At 51.6% G+C, this 26913-nt stretch overlaps 12 protein-coding genes across 12 annotated transcripts; 5 read left to right on the plus strand and 7 right to left on the minus strand.

Annotated features, from left to right (window-relative positions):
• Positions 1 to 89: 89 nt before the first annotated feature.
• Positions 90 to 1511, plus strand: NAF1 (RNA-binding snoRNP assembly protein; the record flags this gene model as incomplete). Its single annotated transcript, XM_076684717.1, has 1 exon — positions 90 to 1511. The coding sequence occupies one exon, from the start codon at positions 90 to 92 to the stop codon at positions 1509 to 1511; it is 1422 nt and encodes a 473-aa protein (XP_076540985.1).
• A 34-nt stretch (positions 1512 to 1545) lies between these two features.
• On the minus strand, positions 1546 to 4329 carry MSH1 (mismatch repair ATPase MSH1; the record flags this gene model as incomplete). The annotated part of the gene is made up of 1 exon (XM_076684718.1): positions 1546 to 4329. One exon carries the CDS (start codon positions 4327 to 4329, stop codon positions 1546 to 1548), a length of 2784 nt encoding a protein of 927 aa, XP_076540986.1.
• Positions 4330 to 4726: 397 nt separating this feature from the next.
• On the minus strand, positions 4727 to 7258 carry SET1 (histone methyltransferase SET1; the record flags this gene model as incomplete). The annotated part of the gene is made up of 1 exon (XM_076684719.1): positions 4727 to 7258. The coding sequence occupies one exon, from the start codon at positions 7256 to 7258 to the stop codon at positions 4727 to 4729; it is 2532 nt and encodes an 843-aa protein (XP_076540987.1).
• Positions 7259 to 7594: 336 nt separating this feature from the next.
• TRVA0_018S00826 (ETC complex I subunit) lies at positions 7595 to 8136 on the minus strand (the record flags this gene model as incomplete). Its single annotated transcript, XM_076684720.1, has 2 exons — positions 7595 to 7766; positions 7826 to 8136. 2 exons carry the CDS (start codon positions 8134 to 8136, stop codon positions 7595 to 7597), a joined length of 483 nt encoding a protein of 160 aa, XP_076540988.1.
• A 544-nt stretch (positions 8137 to 8680) lies between these two features.
• Positions 8681 to 10589, minus strand: ARH1 (NADPH-adrenodoxin reductase; the record flags this gene model as incomplete). Its single annotated transcript, XM_076684721.1, has 2 exons — positions 10379 to 10589; positions 8681 to 10205 (listed from the first exon to the last, which is right to left on the minus strand). Exon 2 carries the CDS (start codon positions 10133 to 10135, stop codon positions 8681 to 8683), a length of 1455 nt encoding a protein of 484 aa, XP_076540989.1. The 5' UTR covers positions 10136 to 10205; positions 10379 to 10589.
• A 229-nt stretch (positions 10590 to 10818) lies between these two features.
• On the plus strand, positions 10819 to 14091 carry TRVA0_018S00870 (uncharacterized protein; the record flags this gene model as incomplete). The annotated part of the gene is made up of 1 exon (XM_076684722.1): positions 10819 to 14091. The coding sequence occupies one exon, from the start codon at positions 10819 to 10821 to the stop codon at positions 14089 to 14091; it is 3273 nt and encodes a 1090-aa protein (XP_076540990.1).
• Positions 14092 to 14782: 691 nt separating this feature from the next.
• RGA2 (GTPase-activating protein RGA2) lies at positions 14783 to 18073 on the plus strand (the record flags this gene model as incomplete). Its single annotated transcript, XM_076684723.1, has 3 exons — positions 14783 to 14836; positions 14883 to 14937; positions 14985 to 18073. 3 exons carry the CDS (start codon positions 14783 to 14785, stop codon positions 18071 to 18073), a joined length of 3198 nt encoding a protein of 1065 aa, XP_076540991.1.
• A 717-nt stretch (positions 18074 to 18790) lies between these two features.
• On the plus strand, positions 18791 to 19873 carry FDH1 (formate dehydrogenase; the record flags this gene model as incomplete). Its single annotated transcript, XM_076684724.1, has 1 exon — positions 18791 to 19873. The coding sequence occupies one exon, from the start codon at positions 18791 to 18793 to the stop codon at positions 19871 to 19873; it is 1083 nt and encodes a 360-aa protein (XP_076540992.1).
• A 171-nt stretch (positions 19874 to 20044) lies between these two features.
• Positions 20045 to 21244, minus strand: NCS2 (Ncs2p; the record flags this gene model as incomplete). The annotated part of the gene is made up of 1 exon (XM_076684725.1): positions 20045 to 21244. The coding sequence occupies one exon, from the start codon at positions 21242 to 21244 to the stop codon at positions 20045 to 20047; it is 1200 nt and encodes a 399-aa protein (XP_076540993.1).
• Positions 21245 to 21316: 72 nt separating this feature from the next.
• TRVA0_018S00958 (coiled-coil-helix-coiled-coil-helix domain-containing protein) lies at positions 21317 to 21604 on the plus strand (the record flags this gene model as incomplete). Its single annotated transcript, XM_076684726.1, has 1 exon — positions 21317 to 21604. The coding sequence occupies one exon, from the start codon at positions 21317 to 21319 to the stop codon at positions 21602 to 21604; it is 288 nt and encodes a 95-aa protein (XP_076540994.1).
• A 31-nt stretch (positions 21605 to 21635) lies between these two features.
• TRVA0_018S00980 (DASH complex subunit ASK1) lies at positions 21636 to 22823 on the minus strand (the record flags this gene model as incomplete). Its single annotated transcript, XM_076684727.1, has 1 exon — positions 21636 to 22823. One exon carries the CDS (start codon positions 22821 to 22823, stop codon positions 21636 to 21638), a length of 1188 nt encoding a protein of 395 aa, XP_076540995.1.
• A 1701-nt stretch (positions 22824 to 24524) lies between these two features.
• Positions 24525 to 26378, minus strand: CAT2 (carnitine O-acetyltransferase CAT2; the record flags this gene model as incomplete). The annotated part of the gene is made up of 1 exon (XM_076684728.1): positions 24525 to 26378. One exon carries the CDS (start codon positions 26376 to 26378, stop codon positions 24525 to 24527), a length of 1854 nt encoding a protein of 617 aa, XP_076540996.1.
• Between the last annotated feature and the right edge of the window lie 535 nt (positions 26379 to 26913).

A 26913-nucleotide genomic window follows, 5' to 3' on the forward strand; every position in this document is an offset into this window, starting at 1 on the left:
TGAAACAGGCCAGCCGCGCGCCCCGTTATCGCGATATCGCGAACAATTTTTTATCAGATCAATATAGCGTAAGGCAAGAGTGATCTAGCATGTCGAGTTCTATTCCAGGGCTGAATTTGATCTCGCATCCTGAGGCAGAGGATCAATATAAGCAGGTTGTGGTAAAGGAGGACTCCGATCCAGAGATGGTGGGCCCATTTGAAGATGAAAAGCCTACTACCGTTGAGACTCCAAACGAACCGGAAGAGCCCACAAATGCCGTTGAAGATGATCCAAATCAGGCAGAGAACGATAATACCGTAAACGAAGAGAATGTAATCGTGAGTGAATCTAAAGAAGGAGCAGAAGATATTTCTGAAGAGCAGGATATAACGGAGGAAAACTCAAAGGTTGAGGAACCTAAGGATGAGAAACGTGAATCCGAGATTCCACAAACCGGGATCGACGCTATCGACAGGGCATTAGCCAACGATAAGATGGAGTTTTCTTCTGATTCATCTGATAGCTCTGATTCTGAAGAGACGGATGGGGAGAGCAGCGATTCGTCTAGCTCGGAATCAGACTCAGACGAGGAACCCAATAATATTGCCTATGACGAATTGAGCGGGGACGAAGCTGCCCCATCAAGCCCCCTAATGACGAAGAATGAAGTTTTAGACGAACCCGCTCCGAAGCTGCCGGAAAATTTCATTCTGGAAGAAAGTACCCCGATAGAGCCCATTGGAGAGCTTTCCCAGGTAGTGGAACGGAGGGCTATTATCCAAGCATCCAAATCTGCAGAGTTCCGTGTCTTGCAGGACGGCGATTCCGTGTTCTGCTTTGGCGACCGGAGGGTGATAGGCGTTTTGTACGAAACGTTTGGCCGAGTGCAGGCTCCAATCTACGCTGTCAAGTTTGACAGCGAAGAAGAGGCCAAAGAGCTTTTCTCTCGTAAAGGAGAAACAGTTTACTACGTGGTACCTGCTACGAAATTCATACTCACTGCGACAGCCCGTGTTAAGGGTAGTGATGCTAGTAACATCCACGACGAGGAAATTCCAGAGGAGGAGCAAGAGTTTTCCGATGACGAAAGGGAGATGGAGAGCAAAGCATCCAAGAAGAAGAAGAGATCTCGACCCAGGAAGCAAAAGGACCCATCTAGTGCCCGACCACAGCATCGACCGCGATTTAATCATGAAGTTGCCAATAGACCTGATTACGACAATCCAGCTCACAATGGATACAATCGTACTAACGCGCCTCAATACTATCAACACCAGCAACAGCAGAATATGCCGTTTAATATGCCTATGCAGATGCAGATGCAGATGTCCATGCCAATGCAACCACCTTCTATGCAGTTTATGAATCAATGGCCGCAATTCGGTGGACAATACGGCATGCCAGTACCATTCATGCCTCATCCGCAGCCTTATCAGAACCCAAACGCTGGACAACAACAGCAGGCACCAAGACGGCCATACGACTCCAATGCAGGACTTTCATATGATGACGATGAATATAAGCCCTAGATGTAATATATATGTTGAAACTATGTACATGCGTTTAATCGAGGGACTCAGCTCCTCTCTCTCTAACTGATTTCGCTATCTCTAGCGCCTCCGAAGGGAATCCAGCCAGGGCTGCTATTCGCAGGCCCTGCGAATCTCTGCAGATTCCCTGTTTCATTTTGTAGTCAAACACGAACTTTCCAGATGCCGCGTCCATATTGGTCAGATCCGCATGATAATACTGGAACAAGCCTGTTTTCTGTTGCTTATCAAGCAAGTCATGCAATTCGGCGCCAAAATGTGTCGCAAACAGAGTACGGCATTTGTTGACCTCATGGAGGTGCACAATTGACGCATATGAAAGTGCAAGCCCATCTCTACTGCTCGTTCCTCTGCCGACTTCATCCATAATGGCCAATGACCTGGAAGTAGCATTTTGAAGGATTGAGCTCGTCTCTAACATCTCAACCATGAATGTACTTCTGTCCCGATACAAGTCATCAGCTGCTCCTACTCGGCAGAATATTCGGTCGACTACACCCATCTTAACGCTATCGGCCGGTACATAGCATCCAATTTGTGCAAGTATGCAAATTAGGGCTGTCTGCCTAATGAAAGTGCTCTTTCCACCCATATTTGGTCCAGTAATGATCCACATTGCGTGATTCGTTGCACCTTCAAGCTTGCAGTCATTGCTTGTAAACGCAAACCCCTTTTGACCCAGGCTGGCTTCGACTGTCATGTGTCTTCCGTTCGTTATTTCTAAGATGTTATTGTCGACAAGTTGGGGTCGAACAAGGTTTCGCTCCTTGGCTAAAGTCGCAAATGAACTCGTAATATCGAGACAATCCATCAGATCCCCGCAGATTCGAAGTTCAGAATTTCTTTTCACAACCTCTTCACGGAGCTTTTGTAGTAATTTGTACTCAAGGGCCTTCTTACGCTCGATGAGGCTTTCCCTGCTAGTACCCAATTCGGTCCATTCGTTGTTTTGAATGCATTGTCGGTTTTTTGTTTGATTTAGAATGGCTCCATCAACGTGGACATCATCAAAAGTCACAGTGCGGTGCGTATTGGGTAGCATAACATGAACATGGTATAAATACATGGGCGACCATTTGAGCTTAATTGAAATACCGGGCTTATGATAACTTGCAAGTTTAGCCTGGAGCTCGGCTTTGCTTGCATCGAACGAGCGATACTCTTCGTACAACCGCTGTAGAGCAGTCGAGGCTGTTTCTTTCATTATCCTTTTTTCGCCCATGCCATCGTTTGGTTCTTTCTTTTTCACTTTGGGCTTCTCTTCCGCGGCCTCAGCTTCTTCAGACTCATCGGTTTGGCGAGAAAGAATTTCATCCGCATCAAGGCACTTGTCAATCTTTTTTGCGAGTTTTAATGGTCCCTTAATATTTTGGACCAATGCAGTGATTACCTCTTTTAGCGCCGCGGGGGCCGCTGACATTTCCATTGAAAGAAGAATTATTGATCTTTCCAATCCTTGGACGGAGTTTGCCAAAGAAAGCAGATCAATGGGCTCTATTCGGCGCAGTCCTACCTTCTGAGCAATACGGACAAAATCGTCAATATACTTGAGGTTATCCCGCAGTTCACCGCATATTGTTGGTCGTCTGAAGAAAAACTCTACTAAATCCTGCCGCTTATTTATCTCGCTGGTATTTGTCAATGGCTCAGAAAGCCAGTTGCTGAGGGCTCTAGTGCCACTGGGTGTCACAGTGCGTCTAATCGTATTGAACACGGATCCTCTCACAGAATCACCGCCGACTGACTGAAACACCTCCAATGCGTCTAGAGCGCTCTTATCCATCTTCATATGTCGATCCGAAACGTGCTTTTGCGGGGCTTTGCACATAATATCGAGTCCTGGCAAGCTATCGCTTACATATGACAAGATGCCAGTAATGGCTGACAGTTCTTTCGCACCGGTATTATCAGCTTGATACTCAGCTACTGCTGATTCCATGTCCTCAAACACTGAGGCATAGCGTGAGTACAACTCGCGTCCCGGGAATGGGTGATATGATAGGAAATATTTCTTCAATTCCGCCAGTGCTGGGTACCAATCGCCATCTTCGACCGCATATTTACGAATGCTAGAGTCGAGTAGAATCTCGCTTGGTGATATGCGTGCCAAGTCAGATGACAAGTCTTTCAGTGTTGTTTCCTCGTAGTAAAAATCCCCCAAGGAGAGATCAAGATAGGCTAGCGCTACCGGAGATTCGTCCGTCGGAAGCTTTTCAAGATGTGCATTCGTGAACACAATCGCAGCGAGGTAGTTGGAGTGGTTTCTATCAATGAAGCTCTCGCTTATGAGAGTGCCAGGGGTGACGATTCTCGAGACTTGGCGCGAGATCTTCCCCGCATCGTTTTCAAACTGCTCCACGATAACCACTGTTTGGTTCAGATCGCTGACGAGGATCTTCAGATATCGGTCCAATTGATAGCAGGGGAATCCTGCCATGTAGATAAATCCCTGATCATCCTGGGCCCGCTTCTTGGCCAGCTTGATGTTCATTTTTGGGCCCCATTCTACCGCTTGCTCAAAGTAGAGCTCAAAAAAACTTCCTACCTGAGTTAACACTACAGATCCAGGATGTTGCGCAATGGTGTCGCTTATTGACTGGTACAATGGCGTCCGCTTGACTGAATGCCTTGGCTCGTCAACAGGCGGAACACAAGTTTCCAGTGGCTGTATACCCAGCGCATCAAATTGGATTTTCTCCACCGTCGTGGCCAAGTATCGTCTAGAAGGACAAAACCAGCGGCTACCAATTCGTGGCACTGTAGTGCCTCGTAGTGCCCTTAAAAGCAGTCTTCTCATGGTGCCCTCCACATGGCATGGTGTATTTTTCGTGTGTTTTACGCGTCCGTGTTATATCGGAGGCCTCATTTGTGGCTCGTCGACAAGTCACAATTCACACCTACGTTTCATTGCCTATTATGCATCTGGCCTGCTTTAAATCTGCTATGACAATACTCAATGCTTAGCGACTAACCAGAAGGCAGCTTACCTTGTCATGTTGGGGCAGCTACAGCGGCCTGAGAACGTACGGCTGTAATGGTTAACCAAGCTGCGGGATTTCCCGTTACAGCCCTGCAGTTATCCACCTACCAGCATTATTACAAGAACAATCGCAGTTGTAAAGAAATAACCACAAGAATAATGAATGGGTTGGCAGTAAGTCACATTATACTACTATACAAGATAAATAGATTCGTTAATTGAGCCATCCTTTGCATTTCTCTGATCCACAAAGGCAGGGCACCCGGTCTTCGCCCTCTTCACGCTCGAACTTGTAATCGTAGGTCAACTCCTCGCCCTTGGCGATGTCTCGAGCGGCGTAAATAACAATTCGGCTGGTACCCTGGACCTGGATGATCTTGGCAATGCAGCTTGGGGTGCAGCTGTGGTTGATGAAACGGGCGATACCGCCCTGTTTCGTCGCGTCAATAACAGTGTGCCGGTCGACGTGGAAGAGGTAGCTGGAACCTATTCCCGACTTGGTGTAGTTGCGCTCTCGGATATCCTGTAGCGACGAGCGGATCACTTCGCCGACGTATTCGATGATCATTTCGCCACGGGGGATGGACTCCATGGCATAGAGCCCCCAGTCGTGGATGGCCGACCGGCGGAACTCGACTGGTTTTTTTCGCTTCTTGAGCTTGTTAATGCTGAGGATATCAGTGTCTATGTCGTTATTAATGCTGATCTGCTTTTCTTCTCGGCGGGCATTGACTCGGTTGCCTCGAGAAGTGGTCGCAGTCTGAGCGGTTGGCTCCGGGGTGTGCGAGTCGAGCACGGCAAGCGTCCGCGCCTCTCGCTTATGCACAAGGTATGAGCTTTTGTCCGATTCAAGGATCTTTTTATATTGCGCAGCCTTGAATGACGACCGCGCATTCTCGGGGAGGAGGCTCTGGATGGCAGGTTCAGCAGCCGGCGGTTTGGTTGATGGCTGGAGTTGCTTCCAGGCCCAGTACTCGAGGTTGCCGACAAATGCGGGGCTGAAGTCGCGGAGTGACTCCTTGAAGAATCGGAAGTCCTCTTCGTCCTTGATGAGGTCAATGAACTGCGCAAGGTTGTACGGGCCAGGAGGGTCCGATACGATGGGAGTCGGCCGTGCTCCAGCCCGAGGTCCGTAGCTCAATTCAGATACTTTATCGAGGTCTGCTGCCTCGGCCATTTCAATATCCTTCTCCGCTACCTCTTCCTCTTCCTCCACCAAAGGCTGTTCCTCCATTAGCTCGTCCTGTTCTTCGCCTTCTTCCACTTCCTCCTCCTCTTCCGAAGAAGACGTAAAGTCGACATCGTGTTTCTGCGCATGGCGTGGCTCGGGCGTACGTGAACCAACGCGGGAGTGATCAGTAATCTCATCACTTTCGTCATCAACTGGCTTAAATGCCTTGAGCGGCTTAAGCCGTTTAGTAAGACGTTTGGATATCTTGGAGCCCTTGAGGATGCGTGAGTTGAACTTATTGATCTTCGCAAAGTCGATCTGCTGCTCGGTGGTAGGCACAGAGGACGGCTCCACTGTCACCTCCTTCTTCTCCTTTTTGCGCTGCTCCTCAATTACATGCCCCTGCTTATTCAAGAACTCGTGGATAGCTGGGCCCACGGTCCTCTCTTTAATGTCTTTCCACAGCGACGACCGAAGCTCGCGGAGCAGCTCGTCAATGGCCTGGGTGCGCAACTCCTCGTCGGAAATGGGCACCTCTTTGAGGGTATCCGACCTCTTCTGGGTTATTTCAGCCTTGCAATTAAGCAGCTGGATCTTGTACGCGCCGAATTTGGCCTTAAACGACGAAAGACACGCCACGAGATCAGGCTCGAAATTGAACACCACCAACACAGTTTCGCTATCTTTCTGCACTACGCGACGGAAAGCATACTTCCCGGGCTTGTTCTTAATCGCCATGATGACTTCGTTCAGCTTGATCAAGTCATCCGGCACCGAGATCACGACACACGGGTACTGTCTAGTATACCGTTCGATATCCTTTTCCCGTTCATGAAGCGACTTGGACGGGCTTCTCGACCTATTGCGTTCATTACCGCGGGGACTCTTAGACCTATTGCGCTTTTTCGCGAGCTTCTCTTGCTTCTGCTGCTTTCTAATCGCCGACCGGACGATCTCCTTCTTCTTGGCAGTCGCCTTATCGCCTGTTTCATCAAACTCGGCCACGATCTTCTGTCCGTCGATTCGTGTTCGCGGCGCAAGCTTGAGCAGCTTCTTGGCCGCCGCATAAGCTACGGGCACATCGCCGTCGAACCTGACCAGGCACAGCCCCAGGAACGCGCCGGATTTATCGTCCGTCAGCAACCGGCACTCCTTAACGCGCCCTGCAAGTCTAATCTCCTTTGTGATCTGGGATTTTGTGGTCAGCGTCGACAAGTTCGACAAGAGCACCTGCGTCGGGCGTGTGCCCACGGAGTTCTTGTCGAACACGTACGTCAGAGTCTTTATCGACGGGCAGTGTCGCTTGGGCGACTTCCTAATCTGATCTGCGTACAACTCGCGTATCCGCGGGTCCACAGCTTTGCGTGACGCATCGCATGGCTGGTACTTAGGCGTCACTCCGTTCCTCAGCTGTTTGGCGTCGCTTACCAAGTATTTCCCCGCGATGTTGGCCCCAGCGGACGACGCTCTGCGGACGCCATTATGCCCCGTCGCTATGGGTACTGCGTGCCCAGGGAACATGCGATCTATCGACGAGGTCGATGCGCTGGACCCGTTCTCAAACGACCCCGGCATTGATGGCTCATGCAAGTCGCGTATTTTACTTCTCTTCTACGCCAAAAGTGCCCTCCTCTACGAACAGATAGGTCCACCGGGCCTGTCTTGCCGCGTCCAAAAAGTTGATCACCAACCCTCCACGAACATAACTTAACTTGGTAATTTAATTAACTGTATAAACTGCAAGTAATTATTGTTAATTCGGGGCAATTTGATGAAATTTAACTTCAAATTGATTATCGTTAATTGATTCCACGAAATTTACGCGCGCTGCTAGCTCTAGATCTACATGAAATATGGAATTCAAGCTTCCCTACGCGTTCCAAAGGTCAATTTCAAATCTACAATATTACATTACTTGGTTCGGATGTGCTTGAGCTTGCCTGGAGAGTGCTCAAAGTTCATCGCATACTGCTTGGGCCGGAAGGCTCGCTTATGCGGCTCCTGGGTGTAGTAGTCCCAGCCCTGGTTAGATGCAAATGCAATGGCGTCTTCCTTGGATCGGAATCGCATCTGGGTGCCCTGCCTATTTCCACTTCGTTAGTTTTCCATCATTCGCCAAACGGTCGATGGCATGTTACGTACATATAGTCACCGCTGGACGCCCAGCCCATGAGGTCATTCTCCCATTTGTTGGCCCTTGGCACAATGTCCCAGTCCAATCGCCACACAGTGGTGCCGTGGGTACCGCTCTGGGTGGCTGGCTTGCTCTCTCGGAATATTCTTACGATCCGGTTCGTGCTGAGCTCGGCTGGCGCGCCGCTGACACGCTCAATTTGGGCCTCGCTCTCGCCCGTACTCAGCTTGCCTAGCTCCACGGATCGTGCCTCCTGCAGGCAAACTCGAGCAGTCGAAAAGCTTCGGGCAAAGCTGCCTCGCAGTACTCCTCTCATCATGGTTGCTGTGCTTTTGTGGGTTAGATGGGTTCAATGCCAACCCGTTCGAGTTTTTTCACTCCCAGCCAATTGGCGTTCGCCCAATACTCCCAACGCGCGGCTATACCACCCCACCTCTATCTCCAGCTGTCGCAATTCCCGGCAATACTACGCCAGTTATCGTCAAGCCCATCCGTACTGACCGGTACTAGTTGCCAGTAGTGATAGTGGCAATGTTGTTAAATGAGAGAAAAACTTCCGCGAAACGCGGACGGGGAGTTCGAGGGGCAGGCCTCCTCAATCGACGATGTAGAGTGGTGCATAGATGGCTCGACTTACTATGTGCTGTTAATGAGTGGAGTTCCCCCGGGGGACCAGTCCCCCAGACCCCTTGGGGCTCCGCTAAGGCGGAGAAAGGGCTGTGTTATCACTAGTGAATGATTAAAGACCACCGCGAAGTGGAGCTAGGGGCGAGCTTGAGGGGTTAGCCCCTCAATTGACTACGTAGAACGCAATGAACAGGCGTGGTGAAAGTTCATAGATATTAAACAGAGAATGGTAGCAGTTAAACATGGCTGAGCATCTCTTCGGTATTTACAATTTTGCGCCGAGGCTTGCCAATCTTGGACCCCTGGTCGTTCTCAAACTGCTCAATCTTCTTCCACGCGTCCCAAGTGACTACCTTGTTGGAAATGGAGTCCTTGACACCATCAAAGCCAGGCTTGTGCATCTTGTCCAGCTTATTCATATAGTAATCTTCAATGATGGTCTCGGCAACCTCAAATGACTCGCGCATAGTCTGCGCAATGACGCCCGTAGGACCCGTCTTGACCCAGCCGGCGACATAGCAGCCCGGCAGGTACCGTCCATTGCTCTGAATAGCGCGTCCAAATTCACTGGGGATAACACCCCGCTGTGGGTCAAACTCGAGCCCAATGTCACTCATGCCCGGGATGGCCACGGCCTTGTACCCGATGCTACGGAACGCTAGCTCAGCCTTGTGAACCACCGTGTCGCCAGTTCCAATGCAACGAGCAGGGGACTCAATGTCCTCCTGGATAAGGTTGTTGAGCTCAAACCGGGCAGCCGAAATGAGCTTAGAGTTTGCTGGGTTGCTGTAGAACTCGAGCGGGCTCTGGAGGTAGTCCAGGCGCCACGACTTGCCAGTGGTCTTCTTTTTCGCCTCTTTCTCGGCCGACTCAAGCACTTGGATGAGCCGCTTGAGTCGCCGGGTGAGCAGAGATTCGAAAGGCCTGTAGTGATCGAGGTAGTGTTGGTCGAGTGGCTCCATCGTTGCGTTCTTCTCCTGGATAAGCTCACGGACTTCTTTAGTGGCGAACGCGCTCTGGAGGAGCCCTCGCCGCGCAGTGATGCGCACGTTCTTGACGCGGCTCTTTTTGAGCTTTTCGTAGGCCTGCTCGGTGATATCTGTCGACTTAAGCCGAGACACGTCGGTCAGAAGGATCCTGGCCACGTCCAGGGCGACATTACCGTTGCCAACAATCAGGACGTCTTCCACGTCCTCGAGGGGAGGGTCGAGCTCAGTCAGTAACGGCAAACCATTGTACCACCCGACGAACTGCCTTGCAGACCACACGCCGGGCAGCTGTTCGCCTTTAATTCCGAGCTCGCGGTCCGTGGAAGAGCCGTATGCGAACACAATGGAGTTGTAGTTCTCTCGCAGGGCTTTGATAGTGGTACCTCCCGCGGAACCAATAGGCACATTGCCGTAGTAGTTGAAGTCAGGCGACTCGGCGACCTCTGCGAACCGGTCCTGGCAGTTCTTGACCTCGGGGTGGTCTGGGGCGACGCCGAACCGAGCCAGGCCGAACGGCACGGGGAGGGCTTCATACATGTCTACTTTGGTTCCAGGGAGTTTTTCGAGCAGTCTCAGACTGGTGTAGAACCCGGCAGGGCCAGATCCAATCACGGCCACTCGAAATGGGGTCCCGGTACTATTCCATCGCACTCCAGTCTTTGCAGCTTTTGCTACTCTGGCGATAGTGGCAGTTCTAAACATGACCAATTGCGTCCTTAAGTCGATTTAAATCCAATTGCGATCTTGAATCAATTGAAATCGAATTGTGTTCCTAGACAATGAAATCAGTTAGCCGAGTTCATCCAAACTAGGAGTCATCAATAGTATAATAATATTACGGTAATATCACCAATAATGGCAGTAATATGGTAGTAGAATGGGTATATCTTTGAAGATCAAACGACTAAATATGAAGTTCAAAGTATTATAATGGATTCCACTTACCTAACGATCTCTCTAGGCTGCTTAATGTGGTACTAATGACCTCAGAATACAGTGTACGAGTCTAATCGTCTATACAGCCAGCCAAAATAGTCAAAATACCAAACAAATGGCCCTCTATTCAGCTTGCGCGTTAAATATCCAAATAAACAAACTTGCTTAATTGATCAACCGGCTAATACCCAGTATTTCTGCAAATATTCAGCACAGGACGGACGGAGACGGAGGAGTGGGTTATCGTGGTGCGCCCAACTGGCATCCGCTTGCAAACTGCAAAACCGACACACCCCACCCACTACACTCACCAACGAGCACTGAAAAAAAAAGGCACCAGTGTGCTGTCAACTCCCGTAGCCAAGTCGAGAGTTCCCGAGAGGAATTGTTGTATGGGTAGTTGCTGAGTCGATTTGTCAATAGGAAGAGTGCGTTGTCTAAACAAGACTATGGAGCCTGCTAATGGGTTGGCGGAGAACCACAGCAGCCAGGAGCGGTCCTCGCCGCCAGCGCCGGCAAAGAAGACCTTCAAGTCGCAGTCGCTGAACTCGCTATTCCGGAAGCCCGCCGCGGCGGCCGCCAGTGCATCGCCCTCGCCGCAGATGGCCAGCGCCAGCCCCAAGATCGGTGAGCGGGTGATGCTGGCTAAGATGAGCCCTAAGCCACAGTCGCCGGTGGCAGGGAGCCCCGCGGGTACCCCGGTGCTCAAGTCGGTGACTACGTTGTCCACGGCATCGGGCCAGTACAAGCTGGCGACGATGAAGCGAGATGCTAAGCCGGGGTCGGGCGGGCCCAGTGCCGTCGGGAGCCCCTCGCAGGAAAAGAGCACAGTGTGGAAGAAGCCCGAGGAGGCGAAAAGCGGGTCCTCAATTGATTTCGCGACCGAATCGCCAGCTGTGGCCCCTGCTTCGATGAATGCCCCTTCGATCGCCCCTTCTTTGAGCACTGCCATCCCCGAAGATAAGGCAAAGCCACCACAAGAGAAAAAGAAGGAAGAGAGCGAGGACGAACTCATGAAGCGCGGCATACATCTGGCACAGCGACTGTCGACGTCGGAAGAGAGCTCGAAGCGGCAGTTTAGCTGGGCTGAGGACGATGATGATGACTGGCCACTCACTGAAATTGAGCTCAAACTGCAGGAGGAATTGAAAAAGTACCAGTCACAGCAGAAGGCCGAGGAGGAAGAGAAGAAGAAAAAAGAGCCGGTGAGAGATAAAGCGGCGCCTTGGGGCAACGTCCAGCCGACAGCTGCCCCAGTTGTACCCATTGGCGAGCAGATCAAGGAGCTCTCTGAAAAGAAGCACCTCAAGGAGAATCTGCGGAGCCGTCCTAGCCGCCCGCAGCTACCGCAGAATGTGCCAAAGTTCAACTACAGGCTTAGCGGTTCTCATCCTCATGACCGGGACCACCACTTTGATGCGTTTGACGAACCGCCGTCCCACCATCCCATGCGCCGCGGTAGTGGCGGCGGCCGATTTCACGACCCAGATGGGGACCGGTACCGCTACCACGACTCCGAGAGGCGGTATCGCACCGGAGCTCCTCCGCCTCGCCAGGAGCTCTTCAACGCTTCTAGCGGCCAGGTAGAGTCCATCAAGAATGGCCTACCCGAGCCAGAGGTTCGTGGAAGACGGTATTCAATGGGGAGGTCGCTCTCGCCGCGTGCCGTGCGGCGTCCCTCGTTGGACGGTCCCCCGCCGCACGCCGCACAGCCCCTTGCGCCACCCCCGCCTCATGAGCCGCGTGAGCCAGCGCAGCCTGAAGGGCCAAGCTACCGGGCTGGCGTAGTCAAGGATGAGGCCGAGTACCGCAAGGAGCAGGAAGAGGTTATGCGCCAGGCGCGGGAGAAGGCGCGGAAGCGAAAAGAGGAGGAGCTTCGACAGGAGCAGGAGCGGCAGGCGGCTGCCAAGAAGAAGGCGGACGAACTGGCAGCACGCATGAATGAGAAGGAGCTCCAGCGCAAGAAAGAAGTCGAGCAGAAGCGGGAGCAGGAACGAGAGAAGCGAGAGCAGGAACGCGAGAAGCGAGAGAAACGAGAGCAAGACCGAGAAAAACGGGACCAGGAGAGGAAGGCCCTGCAGACTAAGAAAGAGGCCCACAAGAAGGACCACAAAGGCGAGAAGAAGCCAATGGCTATTCCCCAGCAAAAACCTGCCGCTATTACTACTACTACTACTACTACAACAACAACTACAACTGCCAAAGTGGACACCCCGAGTGCACCGAATTATGCCAGTGCTGCGAAAGGCAAAGCTACTACTAACAACGCGGCAGCTTCGTCCTCGAGCGCCATTGCCCGGCCAGGCGAACAGGCCCTGGCGCCTCCTACTAACCCCAAGACCCATAGATCCACCTCCACTATCAGCATTGACGAGAATCAGGTGCTGAGAACTGTAAACTCGGTGCTCGGCGACGAAGACAAGACGAACGACACCAATTCGCTGTGGGATAACGCTCCGTCCTCCGCTTCAGAAAAGCCCACCACCACAAGTAAGCTAGGAACTGCCCCGAGCAAACTCAACACAGGTCTGCCTCTGTGGAACACCCCCGTCAAGTCTCAACCGTCGACAACAACAGCCTCGACCGCCACTACCACCCCAGGCAATGAGAGCTCCGTGTGGGGGTCGCGGTTCTCGAGCGGGCTCTTTGCCGCCAAGGACGACCTGGTGCTGCTCAGTGGTAAGCGCCACGAGCGGGGCCACTCGCGGTCCTCGCTTTCGCCAGACCACCGCAGTGACGCGAGCATGTTCTGGGACCACGACAAGCCGTGGCGGTCTGCTACTGCCAGCATTAGTGGGCGAAACTTCAGCACGCCCCTCACCACGGGCCTGGGCGAGGTTCCGCCGCAGCAGGCCATTTCGCAGTCACAGCCGGCAACGCCCTCTGGTAACAACTCGAGCTCAGCCGCGTCGTTCACCCCGGATGGCATGTCCGGCCGCGGGTTCTCGAGGTTCTTCCCGTCCCCCCAGATTGACAATGGCGATTTCGCGTCTAAGTGGGCGGCGGGGTCTCCAAAACCGAACAAGTCGAACGAGCCTGCTCATAAGCCCAAGATGGCCTTGGTTGGGGACCGCGATGTTGCTACACTGCTGGAAAACGAAGTTGCAGTGGGCCGACCGAGAGTCATACTGCCCAAGGGTCCTGCCAATGGCTCCGCTCGTCACCATCACCACCACCATCATCATCACCATCATCATCATAACGATAACCACCGCGAGCTACCGCATCCCATCGCCCCGTATATTGGCCGCCAGGCTACTGAAATTCCCTTTCCGCCTCTCAAGCGGGACCAGGTTCAGCAACAACAAGTACAACAGCCGCAGAAGTTTGAGCTGGATGACATGCACAAGCTTCAGGTTGCTAGCAGCAGCTTAGAACTGCTCATGCTAGTTGATGAGCCACGCCAGTCGCGCGTGATGCTTCCAAGGAAGCCAAAGTCGTCTAGTGCTGTGCCAGCAAGCGATCTGGATTTGTTCCCACCGCTGGAAGTGCCACCCATGGGCCACGAACTGCCGGTGACCCACTCTGGCTACTACGTCGACAAGGCTAGCCATCTGCACAAGCGCGAATCGGACATTGATCACACAAAGGCTTTAAGCATCTGTCTGCTGCGACTTCCAGGAGCGCCTGAGCGCACGGTACTGAAAAGGGATGAAAACAATCAAATGATTAGAGGTGACTTGAACTTCAAGCGGAAACGCCGCTCGCATGCGAACAAGTAAAACACGTTGATATGGATTTAATATAGCAAAATTGACTACCGAGTTACCTTACTATTTTCCTTGTTTATTCGTAGGCCAGCCCTCGTAGGTGGGGGGCCCTGCCCCTAAATCCCCCTTCTTAATATGGTGGGCGGTGGGAGGTGTCGCCGGAACAACGATCACTTAGTTTCCTGATTAGGAAAGCGTCCACCGCCCCCTGAGCGCGAACGGCTATAACCACTCAAGGGGGCCCACGACCGCGTGGCTAATGGAGTGTATAAATTCAAGACCATAAAATTGCGTCACAATTTTAGCCATCACTAGCAGAGACCTGTCTTGAACCTTGAGGCTCCACCACGGAAACGCACCGAACACCGAACCCCAAAGAATATAACTAAGAGCACTATAAGGTATTTCAAAGCAACTACGAGTACAAATAGTACAGTACTGCGAGCAGAGTAAAAGGCGGAGCGTGGTCGCTTGCGTGTGAGTGAAGCGAGCCCTAAGAATAGCCTGGTGCGTTTCGCGCGGAGCCGCTTGCAGCCTTGGGAGGTCCCCCTTTTTGGTCCCGAAACGCATTTTCGAGGCCACCACCCCTTCCCCCTGTAGACGTATATTTCACCACATCAAGTCCCCTGGGAAGCGGTAGAGGCCCAGTGGACCCAGGAGACATTTTTAGTGGTATTTTCTGGCCAGCTATAGTGTAGAGACGATGGTAGAGGAGGTGCTGGACGACGAGGTGCACTACTGCAAGAAGTGCAATAAGGTATGTTGCAGGTGATAGGACGCGATTAAGTGGCTGACTGTTGTAGGCGCTGGAAGAAGGTCGAGCATTTGAGCTGGGGAAGAGCCGGTGGCACGTTGAGTGTAAGTATTTTTGGGCTCTTGGAGGCGTGATCTAAGCTAATGGATAGGCTTCACATGTTCAAAATGTGGTTCGTTAATGGACTGCGATAGTAACCTGCTGGTTCTCGGAGACGGATCCTTGATTTGTAACAACTGTTCGTACAGTTGTTACAGCTGTAACAAGAAGATTGAGGACCTTGCCATTCTCACGGGCGACGTGGCGTATTGCTCGTCGTGTTTCCGGTGCCGGAACTGTAAAAAGAAGATTGAGGACCTGCGCTATGCGCGGACGTACCAGGGCATCTTTTGCATGTCGTGTCATGAAGCTCTTATTGCTAGAAAGAAGCGGTCGAGGCAACAGCAGCAACAGCAGCAACAGCAGCAGCAGCGTCAACAAGAGCAACAAAAGCATGGTCCTAGTAGATACACCCTCCACCAGAAGGATGATGGGCACAGTAGCCCACGTCCTTCATTGCCCCACAATAACAGCAATTCGTCTTCTTCGATTAATTCGCGGCACAAGTCTGCGGACAGCAAGAAGATGTCTACATCCTCTTCTTCTAACCGGCTGTCCATGGCGTTTAGAGACAAAAGTCTGCCTCAGATTCCTCTTGAGCCTCCGCTCAACAAGAGAATCTCTACTCCGCCAGAAATGGCAATGCCTAAACCTAATCGATCCTCAATGCTTCCATCAAAACGCGAAACTCTTGCTGGTAGCCATGAACGCCAGTCTTCCTCTTCGTTTGGCATTGATAGCTACTACCATGGGAGGACCGATTCAGAGTCGAGCAACCAAGGATTCCTTCCTATCAAGCTTGATGAGTCGACGTTTGCAAGTATTACGATTACTCCTGATAGCGATGCGCCAAGCTATGAAACTGATGAAGAACCGGAGCCCGTTCCAAAGAATAATACCAACCATAGTAGTAACCACAAGGTGAAGCGGCGACCAGTGCCGTCCGAGACTGAAGCACCCTACTTTAGTGGTGCTGAGTCCAATTCTCTCCGTGGATCCATGCACGAAGACAGTGCTATCGTCAAGGAGAACGGCGAGTCGCTGCAGCCGCCAATCAACATGATTGACGAAAGGAGCTCCGCCGCCATCGAAGAGCCTAAGACCACTGCTTCAAGTGAACACACGGACGACAAAACGTATGTCGACGACAGCGAAAGTGACCAAAAGACCGAGCAAGAGGTCCAAAAGACTCAAAACGAAAACAACACTGACGATAATGATAATGATAATGACGAAGACGAAGATGACAACGACGACGACTCGTTTGAAAAGCTTATACCCGAGCGAAGCATACTGCGATCACGGTCCCCTTCGGCACAGCCATCGCGTAGGGAACCCACCACTCCTCAACGAGTGCAAAGTCCATCGAAGGACCTGTATAACAAGCAAACGTCGCCACTAACTAGTATTCACAAAATGACAAAGTCTACCTCGGCTATCGATGTGCCAGGTGAGGTTATGTCCCTCGCTCCTCCGTCAATGACCTCTCCATCCGCTGACGAGCTGGCCTCGCCGCACAACAGTCTTTCGCCTAGCGCGCTGACAAAGATCGATCAGGGGCTCTCGCCCTCTCAGAGCGGCGGTCCGGTAAAGCGCTCCTTGACCAAAGACCTAATCGAGTCCAAGAAGCGGATTGCAGAGCTGGAACGAGAATTGTCCGAGCGCCGCAGCACTGATCTCGTTGAAGACCTCAAGGCCAAGCGTAAGACTATTGCCGGGTTGCAAGCGCAGGAGATGGTGGCTCGAAAAGAGCTCGAGGTGCTGGCCATTGCCAAGGAGAACAAGGCAGACAGCGTGCAGGAGCTCATTTCCGTGTTCAAGTCTAAAGTCGTTGAGATGAAGCAGCTGCTGCAGCTTGAGATCTCCGATCTGTATGATAAAAAGGAGGAGCTTCTTGAAGAGCTCAAGGAGCTCAACATTAAGCGAGACAAGGCTATTGAAGAGTCGAGCTTGCTCAACATTAAGAATACCCAGCTCGCCGACATGAACAACGAGCTTCAGCGCCAGCTCATTGGCAAGTTTGGCTCCTCAAAGGTGGGCAAGGAGATGTCAGCATCTGAATCTTTCCCATCTCTATCTACCCTGGTGTCGTCTCCGTCTAGCACGCCCAACAACCACTCTATTGGCATGTTCAACCACAGTAATGATGAGCCAATGGTGACTATTCTAGAGGCCGGCCAGGTCGTTGACACGCGCAAGGACCGGCAGCACGCACGTCGGTTCTGGAAGCGTCCGGGCGCCGCCGTCGCAAAGGGTCTCACCAAGGTGTTTGCGAATGAGGAGCAGCATAATATCGGTGCCTCGGGTGCTGGCAACTCGGGCACATCCAATCCTTCTGGCAACAACATGAGCTCTGTGACAGACCTGACGCAGCCGCAGTTTGCCAATGGTAATGGCGTAGCAGATGGACTCGGCATCTCGTTCCCCAAGGATGCCAAGCAAAAGAGCGGCCGAAACGGGTGGTTCAATAAGTCCTCCAACTCGGAGAGCCATCAGCAACACCAGCAGAGTTCCTCTACGCCTGAAAAGAGTTCATCGGCACTAATGGGCTCAGCGATAGAAAAGCGAATTGAGCTTGAAGGTACCAAGGTTCCTATCATTGTGACCAAATGCATTGAGGAGGTTGAAAAGCGAGGCATTTCCTACGAGGGTATCTACCGAAAGTCTGGCGGCAAGTCTCAAATCACGACCATTGAAGAAGTGTTTGAGAAGTGTCAGGAATCCAAGTACGACGAAGTGCTTTCTGGAGACATTTCCGGTGTGACTTCGGCGCTCAAGCAGTATCTGCGGTACCTGCCAGTGCCATTGATTACGTTTGACGTCTACGAGGACTTCGTCAAGGTGTCTGAGGGGTCATCTATTAAGGATGATGTTCCGGCTAAGATTGATATGCTGCGCAACGTTGTCAACGACCTCCCGCAGGCCCACAGGGATTGCTTGGAGGTTGTTATTCGGCACTTGGTCAACGTGACAAATCACTCGAGCCAAAACCTAATGAATTCGAAGAATCTCGCTGTGGTGTTTGCGCCTACCTTGGCCTGGCACACTACCGGTGAACGAGAGATCTTGGACATGCAGAAACGAAATGATGGCACGCAACTCATGATAGACAACTGTGAAGCGATCTTCAACGCGATATAAAAATTTAATAAAGAGCACGTTATTATAGCATGTTTATTGCGGACTGCTCGAATCTATAAGTAGCCCCACTAGCCAATTGATATTTAAGCAGCGCATATTCCGACTAACTACATAGTACCGGTATTAGCTGTCTACTGTAGTATTTCAATTGAAATTCGCCTGGCCCATTCTACTACCGGTAGTTAGCTTTATCGCCACAAAGGTTCACACAATTCTTACCCGCTAAAATTGATCACTTCTACCTGTATTACTAATGGATGATGGTTTGCAAAATACTAGCAGTACCACCTCGAGTCCAGGTACGGCACTGGTAGACTCCACATCGCGTCTCTGGACTTCGAGTCCCACATCTGCACGCCCCCTTAACCCCCTGTGACGGTAACCGATCTGTACTGTGCACCTTGTAGGCTCGTAATACGAGCTACTAAACACTAGTAAACACTGCATGCGCAATTAAATAACTAGGGGTCGATATCCGATTTCCCGCCCGGTCGTGAGGCTCACGCATCGTTTGCGGGGCAGTTGGAACATCGGAACCTGAGACGTGCGGCTAAACGAACCCCAGACGTGGAGAACCCCATTGCAGGGGAGGAGAAGGAAGACAAAAGCGGGTTTTACGAGGGTAACGATCATCACCAGGAACGGGTATAAAACAGGCCAATTGGCCTCTTATCTCCGGCCACAAAAGTGTGAATTAAAGCTTGAGTTGAATTTAAAATGAAGATCCTTCTTGTCTTGTACTCTGCCGGCGAGCACGCCAAGGATGAAGAGAAGCTACTTGGGTGCATTGAGAACGAGCTGGGCATTCGAAAGTGGATTGAATCCCAGGGCCACGAGTTGGTGACAACCTCTGACAAAGAGGGCGCCGATTCCGAGTTGGACAAGCACATTGTCGACGCCGAAGTCGTCATCACCACTCCGTTCCACCCGGGCTACATTTCGCGAGAGCGAATTGCCAAGGCGAAAAACCTCAAGCTCTGTGTGACTGCAGGTGTAGGTTCTGACCACGTTGATCTCAACGCCGCCAATGAGCGAAAGATCACTGTGTGCGAGGTGACTGGCTCCAATGTCCAGTCTGTCGCCGAGCACGTTGTCATGACCATTCTTGTCTTGGTGCGAAACTTCGTCCCAGCCCATGAGCAGGTCATGGCTGGTGATTGGAATGTTGCGGCTGTTGCCAAGGACTCGTACGATGTCGAGGGTAAGGTTGTTGGTACTGTAGGCATTGGCCGAATTGGCTACCGAGTTCTCCAGCGGCTCAAGCCATTCGGCCTGAAGGAAATGCTCTACTTCGACTACCAAGCCCTGCCCAAGCATTTGGAGGAGGAGCTAGGTGTTCGACGCGTTGAGTCTCTCGAGGAGATGCTGGCTCAGTGCGACATTGTCACGATTAACTGCCCACTGCATGAGTCCACCAAGGGCCTCTTCAACAAGGAGCTCATTTCCAAAATGAAGAAGGGCGCCTGGTTGGTTAACACTGCCCGAGGAGCTATCTGCGTCGAGCAGGATGTGGCCGATGCTGTGGCGTCGGGCCAGCTTCGAGGCTACGGTGGTGATGTCTGGTTCCCACAGCCAGCTCCAAAGGACCACCCGTGGCGAACTATGCGAAACAAGTACGGTGCCGGTAACGCCATGACTCCACACATCAGTGGTACCTCTTTGGATGCCCAGATGCGATATGCTGAGGGAACCAAGAACATCTTGGATTCCTACTTCTCGGGCCGATTTGACTACCGACCAGAGGATGTTATCGTTATCAACGGTGACTATGCTACGAAGGCCTATGGTCAGCGAAAGTAGTCAATTTTTTAACACATAACACGACAACGAAAAAAAAAAAAAAAAAAAAAAACATGAATTACCTGCTAATACTTGGGACAATTCGTAAGACATAAATAGCTCTATCGTTTAACGGTCATTGATCCAAACCGTTTTTAAGAATTCGATAGATTATAGGAGCACTTTCGTAGACTACAGCTCAAACTCTTTCAGAAGCTCGTTCTTATCGTATCGCGGCCAGTTAACTGACCCAACTGTGCGACGGAACATGACAATGCAGCCATAGCACAGCTGAGCGCTCTTATCTTCCGTCGGCGGACAGACAGTTATTTTCTTAGTCCATTCAAGCGTGTCGGCAGCCACTGGATCACCGCACACGGAGCAGCTTGCGACAACTGGCGCCCTACTATCATCGAGCTTACCAGCAGTTCGAACGACAGTGGACACTACAGAAGGGAATCCCTCTTCAACAGACACAAAGTACTGGTTAACCAATTCGTCTATGCTCTGGAGTTTGGTCGTGGCCGGGACCCGTGGCTTATACTGGGATACGAACCTAGTTACCTCTTTGAGGCCGTTGTAAATGCTAATCTCAGAGCGCAACAGGTCGCGGAGCGGGTAAATGTACCCATTTTCCAACGTCTGGTTTATATCTCGAGGGACGGCAGCCCCACGCCCCTTGGCAGTGTGGGATATAATCAGCTCGGCAAGACGGGTCTGTGAATGGCCATAAATAACCGTCTGGCAGCCCTTCTGCTTACCAAAACTCTCAATAAGTTGCTTTTTGAGCAGTTCGCTGGCATCCTGGCGAGAGGTGCGGGTCATTTTATTCAAAAGGGCGAATACAGACTCTCCGCGGCTCCCTCCCTGGCCTATCTCTACCGCCTCGCTGGCGAGTGATTTGGCCGCAGTTAGTGGGAGGCACGCAAACTCACACTCGGGATACGTCTCTCCCAGTGCTGCAATAAGCTCCTTAGCATCCGACTCCTCTGGGTCGGGACACTCATCTATGTGTAGACCATGAAGATAAAAGCCCTGCCTACCGCGATGCTGCTGCCTCATCAGCCTAATAGTATCGATAGCCATATCAAGCAGAGCTAATGATGACGGGCCTAATGAAAGGGCGAGAAGAATATGCTGGTCCTCGGGGTTCGGGGTTTTGTAGTCGACTTTGAACTGCTCCATCTGCTTCCTCTGTCGGTACTGTACAAACCGGATAAAGCATGCTCTGCAGAACGATTCTCCTCGAGAGACCAAGATCGCTGGTTCTTTACACCGCTTACACGGCCCTATCCCCCCGTTAGTGTTGCTAGTGTCAGTCATATATGAATAAATAAGTAAGAGATCAAGCCGGTCTAAATATTGATGTCCAAGATTTGATCTGCGGATCATAGTGAAAAATTAAATTCCCTCCCAAATTTAACGATCGTCGGACCTTCACCCCACTCGCTCCACACAGTAACCATGTCTGTTGAACGGGACAAGACCAAGGTAGACTACACCAAGAACGGCGAGTTCCGGTTCTATCCAGATAATCCTACCGACGACGTGCATAAGGAGAGGTTCCGGACGAAGGAACCCTCGCAGTTCTACGACCCGTGCGCGGAGGCGTCGAAAATGAGCCTGCGATGCATGGAGCGGAACGACTTTGACCGAGAGAAGTGCATGGACTACTTCCATGCGTACCGCGAGTGCAAGCGAGACTGGCAGAACCGCCGAAAGGCCGACCGTCTAGGCGGGAACCGGTGGTAACAATACGATATACCCAGAAAACGTATTGAAATCACATTCCAAAGGAGAAATCATCATCGTCGTCGTCGTCGCTAAAACTCATCCCTTTGTACTGTGTAGTTTTCGTAATAGAGGCATTTACCGAGCTCTCATCATCCTCCCCGTCGTCGCCGACATCTCGTAAGATATTCTCGACAATTGTCCGCGCTGCTTCACGGGCCGGTGTACGAATCAGCGCCCCAGGAGATTCTCTCTTACCAAAGTGGATAGTCACTGGTGGAGACATGCCGTCCGGGAGCATGTCCAAATCCGAATCCGAGTCGTATTGTGGCATGCGCTTTGGCGTGTGGGGAACTCTGTTCTTCGACGGTGTCTCCAAAGGATTAGCTTCGCTCATCGAAACATCGGCCGGAGAATCAAAAACGTGAGATCTGAGCTTCGGAGGTTCGATATCAGGCGATGAAGCGTATACGTCGTCTTCAATTTTGATTAGCTTGGCCGCCTTGGCCTTGGGTGTTGCCTGGATTCGCCAGTTCTTGTCCAGAACTTTGTGGCGAAGAACACTATGGGTCTTGTTGCCGTTCCACGACAACTTGGGCTTCTCAGGTGTCGTCGCAGCAGCCTGTCTATTAATGATTTGAGTAGTAAAGTCGCTCAGCTTGGGCTCTTGCAGCAAGCTGTCCGAATCCATGTCCAAATCCAGCGAGTCTTTGGCCCAATCTGCATCTTCGTCATTCAATTCATCCAAGAGGAACATTGAGGGCTCTTTCCTTGGTGTAAGCTTCGGAGTGGTGACAATCGGCCGGGGGATCTTAGTCGGTGAAGACGGCCTGCTGCTGGTCTCCTTCTTTGGTGTTGAAACAGACTCGGGCATCGATAGGTCCTCGGTCATATCCGCGTCTTCCTGCTTGATTTCCTCGGTCTTTATTGGTACCATTTCTTCCAGCACTGATTCCTCTACGGTAGTAGTTCCAGCCTCGCTGTACTGGTGTGCATCTTCTTCGTACCCGGACAGCGACACATTGGCTGCAGTCTCGAGAAACTGTTTCCAGAATGCGGCCCCAGACCACAGGTTCCTCGACTGCTGGGTGTACCTCTCCAGAACAGGCAGGATACTCTCCCCGACGATCTTGTTGGCCTTGGCAAAGTTGCGATCAATCTCTTGCAGGGCCAGTGTGATGCTCTGCTCGGTGCGCTCGAGCTCCTCGGCAAGTACCTGGGACGAGACGGTAGGTCCCATGCTGACCCGGGATGATGGCGGTACTATGCTCTGCCGAGTCCTCGCCGTGCTGTATCTCTGGTTGTTGTTCATTGGTCGTTTCCCCTGATAATTTTCGAGAGTAGCGGTTTCTGTATCAACACTGAGTTTACCCTCTCCACGCGCGCGCGACGCGTTCCGACACCAACCTCCATTTACCAGTACACAGTGCTTATCTTATCGCATTGGTACCGGTAGATTGAGAAAATATTTGAAGTGTAAAAGGACAGACTCTATGTGCAGTTAATAGTGAATAACTCTCTGTTGTAGCAGTTTAGCATTACAGGTTATGAAGGTGTTTGGTGCTGAGCGATGCAATTTAACCGAAAGGCCGAGAGACTTCACTTTAATCGCGTGCTTAGAGATACCGGAAAGCGTAAGCTCGGTTCTTTCTAGACATAATTGGAGTACAATACTTTACTTATCCACTAGATTTCCGTACTGGACAAGCAATTTGGGTTGCCAAACTATGCAGCTCCGATGAGCAGTGAAGACTGGTTGGGCTCCGAGGATGAGCAGCGAAACAAACTCTTTGTATCACTGTACAAAAAACTTCCCAATCTGTAACCATCCCGTAACAATGGGGTTTGGGGGGTAGGGGCATTACACTAGCGGTGATGCGTCGTCGCTTGATAATGGATTGAGCCCATTAGTGACAGTATCATATTCTACTGGTTGCTCTTTAGAAGTGGCTCCCATGGTCCAAATTCCTGTTACATTTTGTTTCAAACTAACAGTAAGGTAGTTCCATTCAGTGAGTGCTTGGTCTATGCTTTGGTTGCCCTCGAGACTCGATTTTTGGAGCCCAGTATCTAAAAAAGTTATCCGAATTGTTTGCTTAACTAAATTTAGCTAATATTCCAATATTCCACGGGTATTTACACAAATCATATACCAGGTGTTGCCAGGGCTCATGAGAGTCAAGTCGTCATCAACGCTAATGAATTTCAGTTGTACCATAAGTCATTAGGGATATTGTTTTGTATTTGGCCCAGCTTGCTCAAAGCTATTTCAGGTGATTTTGTCATTACAGACTTCCCACGGAGATGAACTAATGAATCTTGCGCCTAAGGAAGCATTTCTGACATTATTAGCATCGTATCACTCTACCCTTGAGACTTCCCGCTCCTAAATACAACGTGACCATGTGTCCTTCATCTTCATATAGACCTTGTAGCACACCATAGAGGCTTGTAACACATTAAGTATCACAATCATTTCAAAGCCAAAGACTTTAGTTCGTTGGCAGCAAATTACCCCTTTGGACCTACATTGTACCATACATGCTTTGCCAGACGTATTGGGGCAATTTCCCCTGAGAGTACGGCTACAGTCCGACTCTTCCCGACTCACATCACATACAGAACTGTACTGTAGTTCTTCGTTCTGGGTTTGCGAAATCCAATGACTGAAATATGACGTTAACAGTAATCTGTGGTACTACCTGATCTGGGATACTGTGGCCGTCAATTCTTGGGTAATATAAGTAGTGCGATATACTCTACATTTCTACGTAGTTATGACATGCGGATAAGTGTGTCTACACGTCCAAATGCTGACATACTGTGTCAGTGGGGATATCAAATGTCGGGATGCTAAATAAGTGAGTACTACGGTGTTAAGGCAAATATCAATCAAGTAATAAAGAAGGATAGATAATACAATAAGTTATATGCGAGCTTTTTACAACTTGGCGGACTCCTTGAGCTCAGAGCCAAACACCGCGGCAAGGTCATCGGCAGCCTCGTTGAGGTAATACTTAAGCTTCTCGGAGCCGACCTTCTTAGAAACAACGTTAATGTTGATGTGGTCGTTGTTGATCATGTAGGCACAGCCGAAACCGTCATCAATGACCTGAGACCAGCCGTAGCCATTGAAGTACTCGGAAGAGAGCTGCGAAGTACTGAGGTACCAGTTGCAGCTGTAGGCAAACATTGGGTCCTCGTACAGAGCTGGGACTGGCTTTGACGGGTCCAGGAACTTCTTGAGACCAAAGAAGTGTCGGTCGACACCCTTACCGTCGGAAGCGTCGCTAATGTACTTGACGTGGGCGTTAATGGCCTTTCGGGCAGCAGCGAGCTTCTCAGCAACTGGCACAGTTGGGTCCTCCATAGCCTTACAGAAGGCAACGGACTCGAGGGAGACGGACCGGCAGGTCTCAGTTCGGCCGAGCTGGAAGCCTCGAGTGGCAGCAGACTCGTAGGTGGGTCGCGAAACGCCGTTAAGCTTGTAGTACGCGAGCTGGATAAGCATCTGGACATAGGCGTCTGGCGAGGCCTTGAACTTCTTGATGAGGTTCTTGCCGTGGCCCTGATAGTTGAACACAGCAAGCTCGTGCTTGGCGATCTCGGCGTCAAAAGCGGCCTGGGCAGAGTTAATGGCCTGCTCAATCTCGCCAGTCAGGTTGAAGGTGATCTCCTGTGGCTCTGGCAACGAGGATCGCACCGAGGTGCCGAGCTCGATCTTGCTGTTGAAGATAACGTCGTTGACGTAGTTGGAGAGTCGATGGGTCTGGGTACCGTCCATCATAGAGTGCTCGCCCATGAAGCCAGCGGCACCGTTGTCGTTGACAATGAACTGGGCTGGCTTGTCGTAGAATCGGTTCTTGCCGTCGCCGTGCCAGTAGGCGTGAGCCCGCTCCTCTCGGGTGACTGGTTCCTGCTCGTCCAAACAAACGACGAAGGAGGCAGACTCAATCTCCTTGAGCGCAGCCTCGTTGCCAGCTGCCAGCAGAAGGTCCCGGGCGTGACCCCACACGTCTCGATTCTGCGAGGTCAGGGTGCCCACCGCCAGGGCGTGGGTCTGGGCGAGCTCGTAGACCTTGGCGAACTGCTGCTCGAGCTCGGCCGTGGTCAGCTCCTTGCCGTCAACCTCGTGGAGAACCTTGTAGAATCGGTTCTTTCGGATGACGATAATGTGCTTGTGGCCATCAGCTGGGTAGACTATTGGGTAATCGGTACCGCCCTTGACAGGCACTCGGCATGCGTTGAACATCCACTGGTAGGCATCCATGCAGATTGGGTTCTTTCGCATGTACTCTGGCTCGAGGGAGCCGCTGTCTACCTGGTGCTTGAAGGTGAGGGCGGCCGAAGTGAGGGCGGCAGCTCGCTTGGCCGGATTCTTCCGCAGCTTGTCGTCCTTGAATGCAAAGAAGTAGGACACGTATGGCACGACCGGGTCCTTATAGTCGAGGTAGGCGCCGCTGTTCCACCACTCGGAGATCCAATTCTTCATCTCTGGGTGGGCGGCCCGCTCAAGCAGCTTCTTCTGCAGAGGCACACCATCCTTCTGGACGAACTCCTTGACGGCGGCCTCCGTCTTGGCGTACTGCTCAGGCGTAGCCAGAGCCCGGATGGATCGCAGGTACTTCGCAGCGGTCTCCTCTAGAGATGGGACCGGCAGGCGCGGCAGCGACTCCTGGAACCGCAGCATGGCGCCCTTGGACTTGTCCTCGACGTAGGCGTGGGTCGAGTTGAGCCGGATGCGCTGAGCCTGGGCGAGCTTGGTCTGGGCGAGCTTGGTGCTAGATCGAGACATTCGTCGAAGCATTTATCTAAATAACCGCTCAATGGGCTTGTGTGTATATCAGTGTCGACGAGCTTGGATATCCCCTAAAAAAGGCAGAAACGAACAGACAGACCTCGAGGTATATATACTTATCGGCCCCACGGTTGGTGGTATTTCATGCGCCCGAGTGGAGGAGGTGTGGGTGTGTGCGGAGTTCCGCAGTAACCTCGGTTAACCCCGAATATTTCCCGGCTCAACGGAGGAACCGTGTTGTTACCGCGGCTCCGAGTACCCTCCCCAGACTGGCGGATTAACTACAGCCGTTCGGTCTTCGGCCGGACGTCGGTTTTGATTCTGTGGGGGATCATTACACAGACTGTAGAGGGTTGATGAGTTACTTACCTCCTACGCAGTCCCACCTTCGTTTTGGGGCGGCTCACGTAGCGGCCACCGAATGATTTACACTGGTCTGTTGATGAGCTTGTCCCCCATGTTCTACCAGTACTAATAGGGTGTTTTTTCTGTTTTAGTATAAGTTATCCTTTCCTTAGCACGGCCTTCGTTA

Source organism: Trichomonascus vanleenenianus, assembly GCF_965637985.1.
Source record: "Trichomonascus vanleenenianus strain CLIB 3782 genome assembly, contig: TRVA0_018S, whole genome shotgun sequence".
Classification (NCBI taxonomy): Eukaryota; Fungi; Ascomycota; class Dipodascomycetes; order Dipodascales; family Trichomonascaceae; genus Blastobotrys; species Blastobotrys vanleenenianus.